General features: G+C 43.5%; 5 protein-coding genes across 6 annotated transcripts; 4 read left to right on the top strand and 1 right to left on the bottom strand.

The window, feature by feature from the left end:
• Positions 1 to 55: 55 nt before the first annotated feature.
• On the bottom strand, positions 56 to 4254 carry LOC111598791 (kinesin-like protein Klp61F). Of its 2 annotated transcripts, XM_023314207.2 has the most exons (7): positions 4150 to 4254; positions 3818 to 3931; positions 3452 to 3752; positions 1945 to 3277; positions 679 to 1877; positions 358 to 618; positions 56 to 286 (listed from the first exon to the last, which is right to left on the bottom strand). In XM_023314207.2, exons 2-7 carry the CDS (start codon positions 3901 to 3903, stop codon positions 260 to 262), a joined length of 3207 nt encoding a protein of 1068 aa, XP_023169975.2. In that variant the 5' UTR covers positions 3904 to 3931; positions 4150 to 4254; the 3' UTR covers positions 56 to 259. The 2 variants fall into 2 exon arrangements, with proteins under 2 accessions (XP_023169975.2, XP_030081448.1); XM_030225588.1 differs by lacking the exon at positions 4150 to 4254 and having other exon boundaries at positions 3818 to 4122.
• A 134-nt stretch (positions 4255 to 4388) lies between these two features.
• LOC111598795 (phosphatidylinositide phosphatase SAC1) lies at positions 4389 to 7019 on the top strand. The gene is made up of 2 exons (XM_023314211.2): positions 4389 to 4719; positions 4783 to 7019. Exon 2 carries the CDS (start codon positions 4812 to 4814, stop codon positions 6576 to 6578), a length of 1767 nt encoding a protein of 588 aa, XP_023169979.1. The 5' UTR covers positions 4389 to 4719; positions 4783 to 4811; the 3' UTR covers positions 6579 to 7019.
• Positions 7020 to 7114: 95 nt separating this feature from the next.
• On the top strand, positions 7115 to 8874 carry LOC111598796. The gene is made up of 3 exons (XM_023314213.2): positions 7115 to 8332; positions 8398 to 8730; positions 8791 to 8874. The coding sequence occupies exons 1-3, from the start codon at positions 7360 to 7362 to the stop codon at positions 8850 to 8852; spliced, it is 1368 nt and encodes a 455-aa protein (XP_023169981.2). The 5' UTR covers positions 7115 to 7359; the 3' UTR covers positions 8853 to 8874.
• A 1160-nt stretch (positions 8875 to 10034) lies between these two features.
• On the top strand, positions 10035 to 11239 carry LOC111598797. Its single transcript, XM_023314214.2, has 2 exons — positions 10035 to 10900; positions 10963 to 11239. Exons 1-2 carry the CDS (start codon positions 10132 to 10134, stop codon positions 11151 to 11153), a joined length of 960 nt encoding a protein of 319 aa, XP_023169982.2. The 5' UTR covers positions 10035 to 10131; the 3' UTR covers positions 11154 to 11239.
• A 471-nt stretch (positions 11240 to 11710) lies between these two features.
• On the top strand, positions 11711 to 12858 carry LOC111598798. Its single transcript, XM_023314215.2, has 2 exons — positions 11711 to 12605; positions 12660 to 12858. The coding sequence occupies exons 1-2, from the start codon at positions 11822 to 11824 to the stop codon at positions 12809 to 12811; spliced, it is 936 nt and encodes a 311-aa protein (XP_023169983.1). The 5' UTR covers positions 11711 to 11821; the 3' UTR covers positions 12812 to 12858.
• The last annotated feature ends 248 nt before the right edge of the window (positions 12859 to 13106 follow it).

The raw sequence follows: 13106 nt of genomic DNA, 5'->3' as shown, positions 1-13106 counted from the left end.
GATCTTAAATATTACGAAACGGTTAGAATTTCATTATTCCACAAGTTATATACAATTTCAGTTGATATACCAGATTTAATTTAATTCACTGTAGTACAGGTGCGCTTATTTAAGGTAAAAATATATGTGCATAATACATTTAATAAGAATTTCAAGAATTAATAAAATGCAAAAATAAAATTAATAATAAAAAGGAACGAGCAAATAGAGAAGACATGATCCAATTAGCGACTTATTACTGCGATGCTGGAGTCCCCTTTTATTGTGCCATATTCTCTTTGTTGTGCTGTGCGGAAAGAAGGAGAATATGATTGTGATTATAATTGCTTTACTATTTAACAGCACGTATTTGCTAACCCGATTGAAGGCTGGCGAACTAAGCGGTGAATTTCGAGGTGAATTGCGAGAAGAACTCTTATTGGGCGTCAGGGAAGTTGACAAGGAGTTGCTCCGTTTGCTGACAAGTGGTGGCTTCAGCGCATTGGCTCCGTTTCTGGTAACTCGAGGTTTCATATTTACTCCATCGGCAGGATCAATGGGCGTGGAGTTCATAATGGTCTCCGTTTCCGACAGTTCTTGCACAGATTGCAACGATTCCTCTGGCTCACCCTCGCTGCACTGCAATAGCAATAGAAATTTAGTTATCCAAATGGAATGCACAATAAGTTCACAACGTACCTCATCGATAGTGGCTGTGGTGTCCAAATCTGACCAGTCCTGTTCTTGTCTATAGCGACGCACTATGTCCTCATGCGGCGATGTAGCTGCCAATGTGCGCGGATAAATAAAATCACGCTTTGATGGGGTCGTGCCAGTGGGCGCATACGTTTTCAACTCGCTCTGATGGAAGTGCGAGAGGTCTTTGTGGCAAGTCTCCAACTGTTGCCGCTGCAATATCGCATGCTGCTTTGTCTGAATGGAAAGTTTATTAATGAGATCGGCAGTAATGGCATCATGCCCATGGCCCAATTTAACATCATCCGAGATAACCTTATGGATATTTTCGGTGGCTGTTCTAAGCTGTTTCTGTTGCTCATGACGCAGTTGCTCGGCTCGCTCCTCGCTGGCCGAGCACATCTGTCGCATTTGCTGCTCGTGCAGGCGAACCGTTTGCATACTTTGTTCGGCCTGCTTGACGCTCTCTTTGCTCAAATTCTCTAACTGAATCTGTAGCGTTGAGCACTTGGCAACGCCTTGATCTATGCACAGCACTGCAGCATGCAGTTGGCTACACAGTTCCTCACGTGCTGATTGCGCTAAAAACGAACCCTCCATGGCATAGGCCTGCATGCTGTTGCCAGTCAGCTTGAGCTGTTCATTCACCGCCTCATGAGTTTCTTTCAGCTGGCCGACGCGTGAGCCCATGCTAATTGTGTTCTTTGCACGCTTCTGCTGCAATTGTTCCAACTGCTGCAGCAGCTCTCCCTCCTGCTTTGCCAGCTCCTCTTCATAGGCTAGCTCAGCCAGCAACTGTTGCAGTTGATCCATATCCGGCGCACTGATCGCTGTCAATCGCCGCAATTCTTGCTGAATCACTTTTACGTGCTGCTGCAGTGCATTAGCATCGGACTCAATAATTTTCGAGAAGCGATCACGCATGCTATCCAGCGCTGCCTTGTGCCGTTCATTGTTCGCCTCCAGCTCCTGCAGATTGCCCATTATATCCTCGCATAGCTGCGTCTTGCGTTGCTGCATTTGCTCCAACAGCTGTGCTACTAGAGCCTGGCAATGAGCATCCCCACTGCTAGCAATAGCTGCCGTGAACTGTGCGTGCAGCTGCCCATGTGCTGTCAAGGCCTCCAAGCAAGTAGCACGCAAGTTATCGATGCTCGTGGTGGCATTGGCCACCAGACGCTTATGTACGTTAGTGCAGTTGGCTAAGCAGAAGAAAATAAAACATTAAATAAACAAGAAAGTAATCAAATCTCTATATCTATTGCCTACCTAACTCGTCCGTCAACTGCTGTGTGGAGCCAGCCTGCTGTTCCTGGTATTGATTGAGACTGCCATCGAGAACCTCCAGATTGTCACGCATGCGTTCCGTGAACTGCGCGCAAGTGCTGCGTATCTTTTCATCCACAGTGCGACGCCGCTCAATGGTGCCTAATAGCTGATGCGTATCATTGGAAGCCAAGTCGGCAACTTCTAGGATTTGATGGGCTTGCGTGGTCAGCTCCTGTTCCGTCTTCACGTGCGACTCGACCAGCTGTTTTTTCTCCTTGTAGCGGCGCTTAGTTTTGCTGAGGACTTTCTTGGTGAGCAGCAGTGAGCCTTTGGTCTCTGTTAAATTCTGTTCAGTGCGAGTGAGCTTCTGGGTCTTCTTCACGAGACTCATGCTGACCTCATTGAAGATCTTCTCTTTGTTTTGCAACTCATCCTTCAGTGCCTTAAGGAGCAACATTTTTTCATTTAGCTCACGTGTCTGCGAATCCATTTTCAGCATCATTTCATTGTAGGTATCCTCCGCCAAGTAGATGCCATTCTTGTCTCGTGCCGCCATCAGATCACGTTTTAGCTTGTCAATCTCTTCGGTATACTCTTTGAGTACCGTCTTCTTGGTCAACTTCTGATTGACTTCTGGCTTGTTCTGGATGTTCTTGGCTCGGTGTGCGTACTCAAGTGTGCTGAGCGTCTCCTCAATGTCCTTGTGGCCAGGCGAAATAGTAGCTATAATAGAGGTCTTGGTACGCCCACCCAAAGACTCTTGCAACAGACGAGTCAATTTCGACTCACGGTAAGGCACATGAGGTGCACGATCGACCAAGGCAGTAATCACACGTCCAAGAGTCAACAGACTCTGGTTAATGTTCACTGTTTCACGTACTCGTATGCCTTTCTCGTTGCCCGCCTTGGACACATTTTCACTGCCTGCCAAATCCACCAGATTCAGTTTGCCAATTTTCAGCATCTCCTCGCCATCGATGCCATTTTCACGTATGTGAACGACAATAGAGAAAACCGTATGGGAACGAGAGGACTGAGCATTCATCAGTGTGGTGGCCGTTTTACGACGCTCCTTGCCCTTCTCCAGCAGCTTGTACACATCGTCCTTGCTATGGACAGGTATCTCTTCCAGACCCTGTATAATTACCGAACCTTTTTTCGTACTGTCGTCAAATATACGAATCTTTGTATTATCATCGGTTGAGAGCAAATCACACAGCTCTTCATTGTATAACTCCAAATAGGAGATGCGCATCGTGAACTCCAGTTCCGTCATTCGGAGCTCATCAAACAAGTGGCTGAGCGCACGCGGTATAATGCCAATTTCCGAGTCCTATAATAGAGGCGTGCACAATTTAGAAAAAGGTTTGAAATTCTCAGAAGTGAATATCATCAACTGCGAGGTCAACAACAAAGTGGCAAAACTTGTTTTCGCAGGTCAATAAGGGATTCTAATTAAACGCAACTGTACCGCGCAGGCGCAGCTTTACTTGTGGATTTCACTTACATCTTCCCAAGTGGACTTTAGCTCGGCACACTCGTTGCCCACCATGGTATGTGTCTTGCCAGTTCCCGTCTGGCCATAAGCAAATACCGTGCAGTTGTATCCAGCAAGCACCTCCTCGATAAGAGGTGCAACGACCGTGCTGTAGACATCGCATTGTCGCGAATCCGGACCAAAAGTGCGATCAAACGTAAATTTTTTGGTCAACTTGGAGTCGAGGGTATGGCGTGTAACTATTTCACGTGGTGGCATTACATCCACGACCTCTGCGGAGCGTATGCAGCGTTCCCGCGAATTCAACGGTCTGAACAATATCACAATTATCAGAAATAGCCAATATCTAGTGAATATGAAAAAATAAAAACTCACCTCACGCGCACATAGACTTGAATATTTTGATTTGATTTCCGTTGTGGTTGCTGGCGCGAGCCATTCGAACCCGATGTTAAATCCATACCTCAAAAATGACGCCAAGTCCGTTTGCTATTAGAAATAACTGTAGTTTACGTATATATTTATATATGTTTAGTAAGTGTACAATGAACACTACACTGATTTCACGTTGGCAAAATTGCAAATATTATATTAATTTATAAATGTTTAGTTATATTTTTAATGCAATACGAAAAATGTTACAATCCGCCGCTTCAATAATCGCGTCGTCCGTTCGATTTTGAAAGATGCACAAAATAGATATTTACCTATATAGATGGGTACACACTGTGCAATTAGTTCTTAATAATTGACACATGTGTACACACTGTGATGTTATATAAATATGTGAATTTGTTGTCTTATGCAATGAATATTTTTTTAAATCAGAGTTAAGAAAAAGATGTCGGAAAATTTTTTTAATTTGTACAGTGGAAATTTTAAATATATTTTCGTAAATACTTGTATTAATAAAATATTCCGCGCCCTTATACTTAAAAAAAAAGATGACAGATGGCGCCAGCTGAAACTATCGATAATGCATCGATTGCTTTGGTGCCTTAGTGTGTTTGTGTGAAAGTACCTGTGCCTTCGTCACCTCGTTTAATAGTTTTTTTGTTTTATTAAAATTGCCATGTTTGCAGCTGTTTCGTATATTTAAAATTGAAGTAGCTTCGTCGGTAATAATATCGCACACACAACAGGCATAAGCATTAACTGGACAGGAACAGCAGTATTAAATTTGCTGCTCATTTTGCTGCTACCGGTGCTTGAGTTTGTGTGCGTGTGTGTTGCGTGTGAGCGCCGTCATCGGTGGGAAGAACTATTGATAATAAGCAGTAAGCCAACGACAACAAAAACAATATCAGGAAGTGTTATCAGATATGTGTATTATATTGTAGGTGCGCGCTCGCATTATTTGGGTCGCAGCATGGAGGGCGAGAATGATGTATACGATGACATGAATCTGTACATAACCCAGGAGAGCTTCGTGGTCGAGCCTAATGGACAGGATGAGCTATTGGTTATTGGCCGCCTGGATAAGGTAACAAGAGTGCAGCCCAAGACTACACAGCTGGTTAATCAACGACCAACAAGACGAATCTGCGGAATCCTGGGCACAATACATTTGCTAAGTTGCGACTATTTGCTGGTGGCAACCCATCGCATTTTCGTTGGCGTTCTTAACAATGCGATCGTATGGCGGTTGGCTGGTTACGATATTATACCCTACATTCCCAATGCAATTCAACGTTCAGAGAATTCCATTTTCTTGAAAATGTTGCGCCAAACGCTGGACACTAAATTCTATTACTTCTCATACCGTTACGACCTGACGCAGAGTCTGCAACGGCAACAAAATAATAAGGCATCAAATGCGGCGCCAGGCCTGCTGCAACGTGCTGATGAACGATTTGTGTGGAATCGTTATGTGTTAGACCAATTCAAATGCAATAATATGCAACGCTTTCAGTTGCCAATTATGCTAGGCTTTGTATCGATCAACCAAGTGCAAATCAATGGGCAGACCTTTTTCTGGAGTATTGTCACCCGGAGATCTGTGGAGCGTGCGGGCACAAGACTCTTCTGTCGTGGCAGTAACGATTTGGGCCAAGTGGCGAACTACGTGGAAACGGAGCAGATTGTCGAGTTCAACGGACAACGTACAAGCTTTGTCCAGACTCGTGGCAGCATGCCGTTTCAATGGCAGCAGCTACCCACCTTGCGCTATAGTCCCAAACCGCGGCTGATACCCGGCAAGGATTATTTGGCCGCATGTAGAGCACATTTCGACGCACAGGTCAGCTTGTATGGCAACATAGTGGCAATTAATTTGGTAAACCAAAAAGGAGCCGAGGGCGAGCTGGAGGCAATATATGCTCGACTTGTACGCGAATTGGACAATCCTTCAGTGCGTTATGAGCCATTTGACTTTCATCATGAGTGTCGGAAAATGCGTTGGAATCGACTAAATATACTAATCGATCGACTCGCATATGAGCAGGAGAGCTTTGGTTTCTATCATGATTTCGACAATGGCGCCTTAGTATCGACGCAACAGGGTGTGTTCCGTACGAACTGCGTCGATTGCCTCGACAGAACCAATGTGGTGCAGAGTATGCTGGCACGTCGCTCCCTTACCGCCGTTCTGCAAAAGCTGGGTGTGCTGCATGTTGGCCAACTTGTCGAGAACGCCTCCACCAACTTTGAGTCGCTATTCAAGGGAATTTGGGCGGACAATGCGGATCTAATCTCCGTGCAATATTCGGGTACAGGTGCTCTCAAAACGGACTTCACCCGGACCGGCAAACGCACCAAGGCCGGTGCTCTTAACGATGGCAAGAACTCGCTAATGCGATACTATTTGAACAATTTTGCAGATGGTAGGCGGCAGGATGGTATTGATCTGTTCTTGGGTAACTACATTGTCAATGACAGCAATGCTGTCATCCAGCCAACGCCATTGGAAACGCCACGCGGCTGGCGGTACTTTATGTTCCCATCAGTACTCATCATCGCTGTAGCCATGTTTGTTGTTACAATGACATATCCATCCGAATTCAATACGGAAAACTTGCTGTTCATGCTCTTCTGGGGTGCTATGATCGCTGTGAGCGCCACTGGCATTTTGCATTACGGCGTGGAATTTGTGCAATGGCCGCAGCTTTTTCCACTCATATCCTTTCATTCCGCCTGACGTTAGCCTCGTTTAGTCGCTCAACTCTATTGCATGGCCTTCCAAGTTTGCTTGCTTCTAGGCACCCTGAAAGACACTGCATATAATAAATATACGAAGCAAAATTCCTGTATTTAATGCTCTCCCACTATGTATTTTGTGTTATACACGCCCTATTTCTCTTTCCTCTTTGTTGCCATTAAGCTTTTTAGTTAAACTTGTTCTTAGCTATGTGACTAGGCTTCTTCCAGCTGTAGCCGCAGCAGCAGCAGCAGCTGCAACAGCAGAAGCAGCAGCAGTAACAGCAGCTTGAAAGGCACAACCACAGAGGCAGTGACCGTAGCAGCGCCACTTAAAATTACATTTACGTGTAGCTCAATAAATTTGTGTAGAAAAATTTCGGGAATTGAATAAAGGATTTTAGATATAAACGAAACCCCAAAATAAATGCATTTCAATTCTATTTCTGGCGGGGCAAGGAAAAGGAGACTTTGAATTTATTATAATATATGTATATAAAAGAAAACTAAGTCAAATTAATTTTCATAACATGATCGACATCCGTTCTATCCAATGTTTGAAAAATTACGAATACTTATTTCAGTGTCAAATGACAAAGAAAATTTACAAAAAAATAAAAAATAAAATGTTCAATTAGATATTTACTCAGCAGGCATTTGTTTCACTAGCAAAGCTATAGTATATCCAATTCTCTATACCAGTTCATTTTCTACCTCGGCCTAAATTACATGAAATATTTTTAGTTACAAAATTTTTGGAATAAAATCTCTTCACCCGCAGAATGGAATCTAAAAAAGAGATTAGCAACATTTACGCCCCCAAAACTTTGATCTATATGCTCGAGTTCGTAATTGATGATTTGCTGATTACGCGCCAGAACTTATGCGCGCCCGAAGAGTATCCTACTTGTGTGGAGATTACATTTCGCTCTACGGTGTTTGTGAGCATCTGTGATCGTGAGTATGGAGCCTGCGTAAATCCCAAGGCGCCCAAGTGCTGCAAATGTTGTATATTCGCGCTGGAAGCGCCGGTAACGGACAAGGATCGACTGCTCATACATGTGTATAAGAAAAAGACGAGTCGTTGTAAGTTTCTGATTGGGCTGACAGAGTTGCCAATGAAACCAATCTTCGATCGGGTGAAGGAATCTTTCGATGCTGAAAATGTTAACTGGGAAAAGATTTGGAGTGAACAGCTCCAGCATGTCCCGAAACTGAAGGGCACCAACAGGGAAATCTTGGATAATTGCGCCTGCTATGATCGCGGCAATGAGCGTCGCGAACAATTGTGCCAAACCTCTGAGATAACCAAACGCCTGTTGCCGCTCTTCAATCTCTGCAAACAGCAGACCGGAAATATTGTGTTAATCATAAGATTGGTCTGCAATGGGCCGTCACTCGTATCCTCTTTTCCACTTAACACTTCAATCTGTTCACGGAATCCAGTTTGTCCTCCACCCTGCTCACCCTGTCCACCTTGTGGAAAAAGTAAGCCTTGTTGCGATCCCCCACGTTGCCCAGAAGATCCCTGTGATCCCTGTTGCGGCGGTGGATCGGCAAGCGCCACTGGCGGTCCTATGGATACTGGCAAAAAATGCTGTAAGGGCACTTGTCCACCTTGCCCGCAACCATGCTGCGTTCAGAAAGATCCCTGCCAGCGTCCAAAGGAAGAGCCCAAGAAGTGCCTGCGTTACTTTGCCTGCAACTTGGACAAGATGTGCCCCTGTGATATGTGTGAGGATGAGTTCGACCGCGGTAAGTACTAACATCAGATCGTCCCAAAGCAGTGTTTGTCTTTTAAACAGAAAGTGTTCACATAGAATGTCCCACTGTGCCGAGTAAGCAACCGTGCAAGTCGGTCATTGAACAACGCCTGCAACCTTGTGGTCCATGTGGTGGCGTTCCAGAACATCCCCGATTCGTGCAACTGCAAAAGCAGTCGGACTTCGAGCAGGCTCGCACTGAAAAACAGATAGAAGATAAGCAAAAGGAGAAGGAAAAGAAAAAGGGCAAAGTACGTCAGTCTGGCGGCGGAGTGTACTGTGATGACTCATCTGTACCGTGTTGCTGCAATAAAAACCCGCAACATGGTACCGATCTCCCGGACAGCTGCAATCATTGTTGCCCCGAATATGCTAATTGCTGTAGTACTGGTTGAGTAGCCCCCTTAAAACCCTATCTGACTATAACTGACTGGTACTCTTTACTTGCAGCGCGTAGTCGTGCAATACGTCAATTGCATCATCTTCTCCTCAAGTACAACATTCAGGTTTAATAACCTCTCACATGTACATCAACAAAAAGGCACAGACAAAAGCGCAAAGTGCAAAATGCACATGGAGCAATGCAGATCGCAAAACAATATAATATACATATGACTTATATAGTTAAATACAAATGTGTCTACATTTCGGAACTCGTATTGACTCTTCCCTGAACGCCATTTGTTCTGCTGCCTGTGATTGACGATTGCTAATAACTGTTGTCCCAGCCATGTTTCTTTCAACTTCCGACATGCCACAAAGTGATTGGCTGGGATTCGAAGAGGGGCCAAGTGCCGCAGCAAGCTTAGACATTTACGATGATAAAGCTTTAATTTGGGGGTCACACTGGAGGATTGCTATTTCAATAAATTCCCCAATAAAAAATTTCTATGTAATTTGTTTAAAAAACTAGACATAACCCATCACATCAAGTGCTTCACCATTATTTGAACTAACCACAGGTTTTTAACAATACAATTATAGAATATTTGTTTTTAAACCTTAAAATCGATGAATTTACTGGCTTTGTTAAAGTGTACATACCAGGGAGAGGGAAGCTGGACCCATGAAGTACTGTGACGACGATCTCTCCGAACTGAGCAGTAGACCAATGCTTAAGATTTTGATTTAAAGAACAAGTTTTGTATTTTATAATTTATACATGGAAATTTGAGATTATGCCAGTGGTGTTGTTAATATAAGGCTATTAAATGATTCAGTATGTTTACTGTGCTCTGTGTATATGAAGCGCCACAGCTGGCGAGCAGGTACTTTAGGTATTACATTTTATCCCATATGCCTTTGAAACTGGAGTCCACAGACTTTGCATTTAGTTGCATTTTTATTAGATACAATTTAGTTCTTTACAATATGTATATATATGTATCATTAATTGACATATATACTCAATATAATATGTAGATCACGTGCTTTCATTGAAATTCGTTTAGTAACAAATCACAAATGATCTATGATCTATGATCTATGATCTATGATCTATGATCTATAATCTATAATCTATGATCTATGATCTATGATCTATAATCTATAATCTATAATCTATAATCTATGATTTGTAATCTATGATCCATGATCTATGACGTATGACATGACATATGATATGTATATAAGAAAATATACTTAAGACCGGGCATGCTTTGTACTCTCTACCTGCTGATGTTATATGGAAACTCTCTCACATTCTTGACTAAGCTTTTATTTCGAATTAAACTTCAAAATTATAATTCAAAATTAAAAGTTCTGTTTTAATTGCTGATCAAACATTTGAAAATGTCTTTTAATCCTCCGGAGTTATTGTATATGTTTGAATTTGTTATTGATGATTTGGTGATAATACGCAAAAATTACTGTGCTCCCGAAGAATACCCCACCTGTGTGGAGTTCGTTTTCCGTTCGAACGTCTGTGTGACCATTTGTGATCGTGAGTATGGAGCTTGTTTAGATAGAACGAAGCCGATGTGCGGCAAGTGCTGCATCTTTCCTATGAGTGGCAAAATCGACGATGATGAACGACTTCAGATAAGCGTCTATAAGAAGCGCTCGGATTGCTGCAAATTTCTGATTGGAATGGCCGAGATGAAAGTCAAGCCTCTCTTTGATTACCTTAATGAAATTGATAAGCAGGAAACGAATTGGCTGGATAACGACGTTTCATTTGACCTGCCAGAATTCGGGAGTAACAAAAGCCACGTTTTGGACATGGGCGAATGTTTTGACGCCGAACGACGCCGCGCGGAGCAGCTCTGCCCCAGCTTAGTCAATTCGAAAAAAATGCTACCCATTTTCAATGCCTACAATCAGCAGATTGGCAACATTATGCTCTTATTGCGTCTACTTTGCCATGGACCCCGTATCGTAGCGGAGATCTATAAAAAGGGTACCAGGATGGTCGGTGCGCCACGCCGTCCCAGTCGGAACATCTGTTATGTTCCGCCTGCAGAACGCGGTGATCATGTACATCCAAGGGCCTATCGCTACTTTGCTAAAAATACCGATAAGTTGTGTCCTTGCGAAATCTGCGAGGACGAGCTTGATCGAGGTGAGTTTTATATAATATAGTGCGCACTACTCGACCGATCCTAATAACTCTATTACGCATAGAATGTCCCACTGTACCAGCGAAAGTCTTTCCCAAGAGAATTGTCAGGTATCAGAAACCTTGTAAGGAATGTGTTGGCGTTTCAGTGTTTCCCACCTTCGTTTCCCGCGATAATTTGCCGGGAAAGGTCCAAAGCATAAAGGAATTTCAAGGCAACGGCTGCCACGGAGAATCCGACAGTACTTCTGCTTAATGCCAGGAAATGTTTTGAAAGTTTAAATCAAATTGTTTGTATTGAAATTTTGTTTTTGATTTTTATAAATGTACCATGAACTAAGCTACGTTTTTAAATTAAGTCAAACTCTCTACTTGCGATACGGCCGCAAAGCATTGCTGCACAAGCGCTTTGCGCTAACCTTAACTGAGGCTCCACTTCTGCTGAGCTCAACTCTGCGGGGCTCGCAGCTATGAGTGCTAAGGAACTACCTCTGAGCACCTGCAGCACAGCGCAATAGGTTTTCCACTCTTGATAGAATGGCCTAATGTTTCCATTTGTATCTACCAGTTGCTACCCAGTTGCTTTAGGCATCAGGAACAGTCGTCGGGGTCATCGTGGCCAAGCCGCTTCAAGTAGCGGCGGCAGCAGCCGTGGCCAGAAGGATTGTGGATGCAGCACGAAAATAATAAAGTTATAGAGACAACGTCAAAGATGATTTGTATATTTTATACTATCTAATACACGTTCCATATTAGTTAATCAGGCATGCCTTGCAATGTGACCTGCTGTTCTATAGAGAGCTGTGTCGCACTCATGTTTCGGCCGCCATTTAGGAATATATCTCAAAATTTTGTTTTTCGCTAAATATTCAAAATTCATATTTCCCCCCATACATATTTCTTTTTGGTCTGAAATATTTGAGGATGGGCACTGCGCCTCCTGTACCACAGTTGTTGTATATGTTCGACTTTGTCGTCGATGATCTGGTGATAATACGCAAAAATCATTGCGCTCCCGAAGAGTATTCCACCTGTGTGGAGTTCACGTTCCGCTCGAATCTCTACATCAATCTCTGCGATCGTGAGTATGGGAGCTGCGTAAATCCAAAACAACCGAAGTGCGGCAAGTGCAGCATATTTCCACTGGATAGACCCGTCACTAATGACGACCGACTGTTGATTCACGTCTACAAGAAGCGTACAGATCGATGCAAATTTCTGATTGGGATGACTGATATGGAAGTGAAGCCGCTATTTGACCAAATAGATAAAAAGTTCAATGAAGAGAACGCCGACTGGCTAACTAAACGCCAGGAGAATTTGAAGAACCTTCCCAGAATCAAGAACTCCAATAGAGACATGATGGACACATGCAAGTGCTTCAATGCCGGATTCCGGCGCTTGGAACAGCTGTGTCCCAACCACGTAGTCGTGAAGCGAATGTTGCCCTTGTTTAATCTCTGTAGTCAGCAGACGGGGAATATGGTGCTCATATTACGTCTACTCTGTTATGGACCCACTATCGTCTCGAGCCTGCAAAAGGTGGGTAACAAGTTTGTCGCCGCGCCACGCCCTCTGTACGAGCATCCATGTTATATAATACCAGAAGAGCGCGACGGCAAGCATCCCACAAAAGGTTATCGTTACTTTGCGTGCAACTTGGATAAGCTTTGTCCGTGTGACTACTGTGAGGACGAGTTTGAACGCGGTAAGTTTTTACTGTTAGCCTAACTGTGCCACTAACCAAGCCTATGTGCCGCAGACTGCCCCACTGTTCCCTGTGCAAATCAGTGTAGGAGAATTGTTGAGCAATACAAGCCTTGTGGAGAGTGCGCCGATGTACCCCTACTCCCCCCAAGATTCGTGTCGCGTCAAAATTTGCTAGCAAAACGCAAATGCAAGAAAAAGAAATAAATGCATGTATTAAATTATGTTGTTGACAATAAATCCATAGACCATAAGAGCACTATGTTTATTCAATTTTGTGTGAAAGCTTACCTAACGCAGTTCAGATTTGTTCTAAGCTTGTTTCTGGTAGCTAATTTAGCTTAGGATTTGCTTAGTAAGCAGAAAAACTTCTTGCTTAAACTGGCTAAGATGGTCCCCGTTAACTGTGGCTAATCTAAGTACTCTCACTCTCGTCGTATCTCTATGTATTTATATAGATGTTATGCGGCTTTCAAATGTCGAAAAGCCTAAGCAATCGTTG

Source organism: Drosophila hydei, unplaced genomic scaffold (assembly GCF_003285905.1).
Source record: "Drosophila hydei strain 15085-1641.00,03,60 unplaced genomic scaffold, DhydRS2 tig00008135-arrow-pilon, whole genome shotgun sequence".
NCBI lineage: Eukaryota > Metazoa > Arthropoda > Insecta > Diptera > Drosophilidae > Drosophila > Drosophila hydei.
This window is presented reverse-complemented; position numbering and strand designations above follow the sequence as displayed.

Excerpts from the sequence above, each read along its gene's own strand:
- LOC111598795 (XM_023314211.2), top strand. The coding sequence starts at position 4,812 with ATGGAGGGCGAGAATGATGTATACGATGACATGAATCTGTACATAACC.
- LOC111598797 (XM_023314214.2), top strand. The coding sequence starts at position 10,132 with ATGTCTTTTAATCCTCCGGAGTTATTGTATATGTTTGAATTTGTTATT. Across the intron at positions 10,901-10,962 it reads CGAGGACGAGCTTGATCGAG|AATGTCCCACTGTACCAGCG; the intron begins GTGAGTTTTATA and ends TATTACGCATAG.
- LOC111598791 (XM_023314207.2), bottom strand. The coding sequence starts at position 3,903 with ATGGATTTAACATCGGGTTCGAATGGCTCGCGCCAGCAACCACAACGG. Across the intron at positions 3,753-3,817 it reads CAAGTCTATGTGCGCGTGAG|ACCGTTGAATTCGCGGGAAC; the intron begins GTGAGTTTTTAT and ends GATATTGTTCAG. Across the intron at positions 1,878-1,944 it reads GCAGTTGACGGACGAGTTAG|CCAACTGCACTAACGTACAT; the intron begins GTAGGCAATAGA and ends TCTTCTGCTTAG.
- LOC111598796 (XM_023314213.2), top strand. The coding sequence starts at position 7,360 with ATGGAATCTAAAAAAGAGATTAGCAACATTTACGCCCCCAAAACTTTG. Across the intron at positions 8,333-8,397 it reads TGAGGATGAGTTCGACCGCG|AATGTCCCACTGTGCCGAGT; the intron begins GTAAGTACTAAC and ends GTGTTCACATAG. Across the intron at positions 8,731-8,790 it reads TGCTAATTGCTGTAGTACTG|CGCGTAGTCGTGCAATACGT; the intron begins GTTGAGTAGCCC and ends CTTTACTTGCAG.
- LOC111598798 (XM_023314215.2), top strand. The coding sequence starts at position 11,822 with ATGGGCACTGCGCCTCCTGTACCACAGTTGTTGTATATGTTCGACTTT. Across the intron at positions 12,606-12,659 it reads TGAGGACGAGTTTGAACGCG|ACTGCCCCACTGTTCCCTGT; the intron begins GTAAGTTTTTAC and ends TATGTGCCGCAG.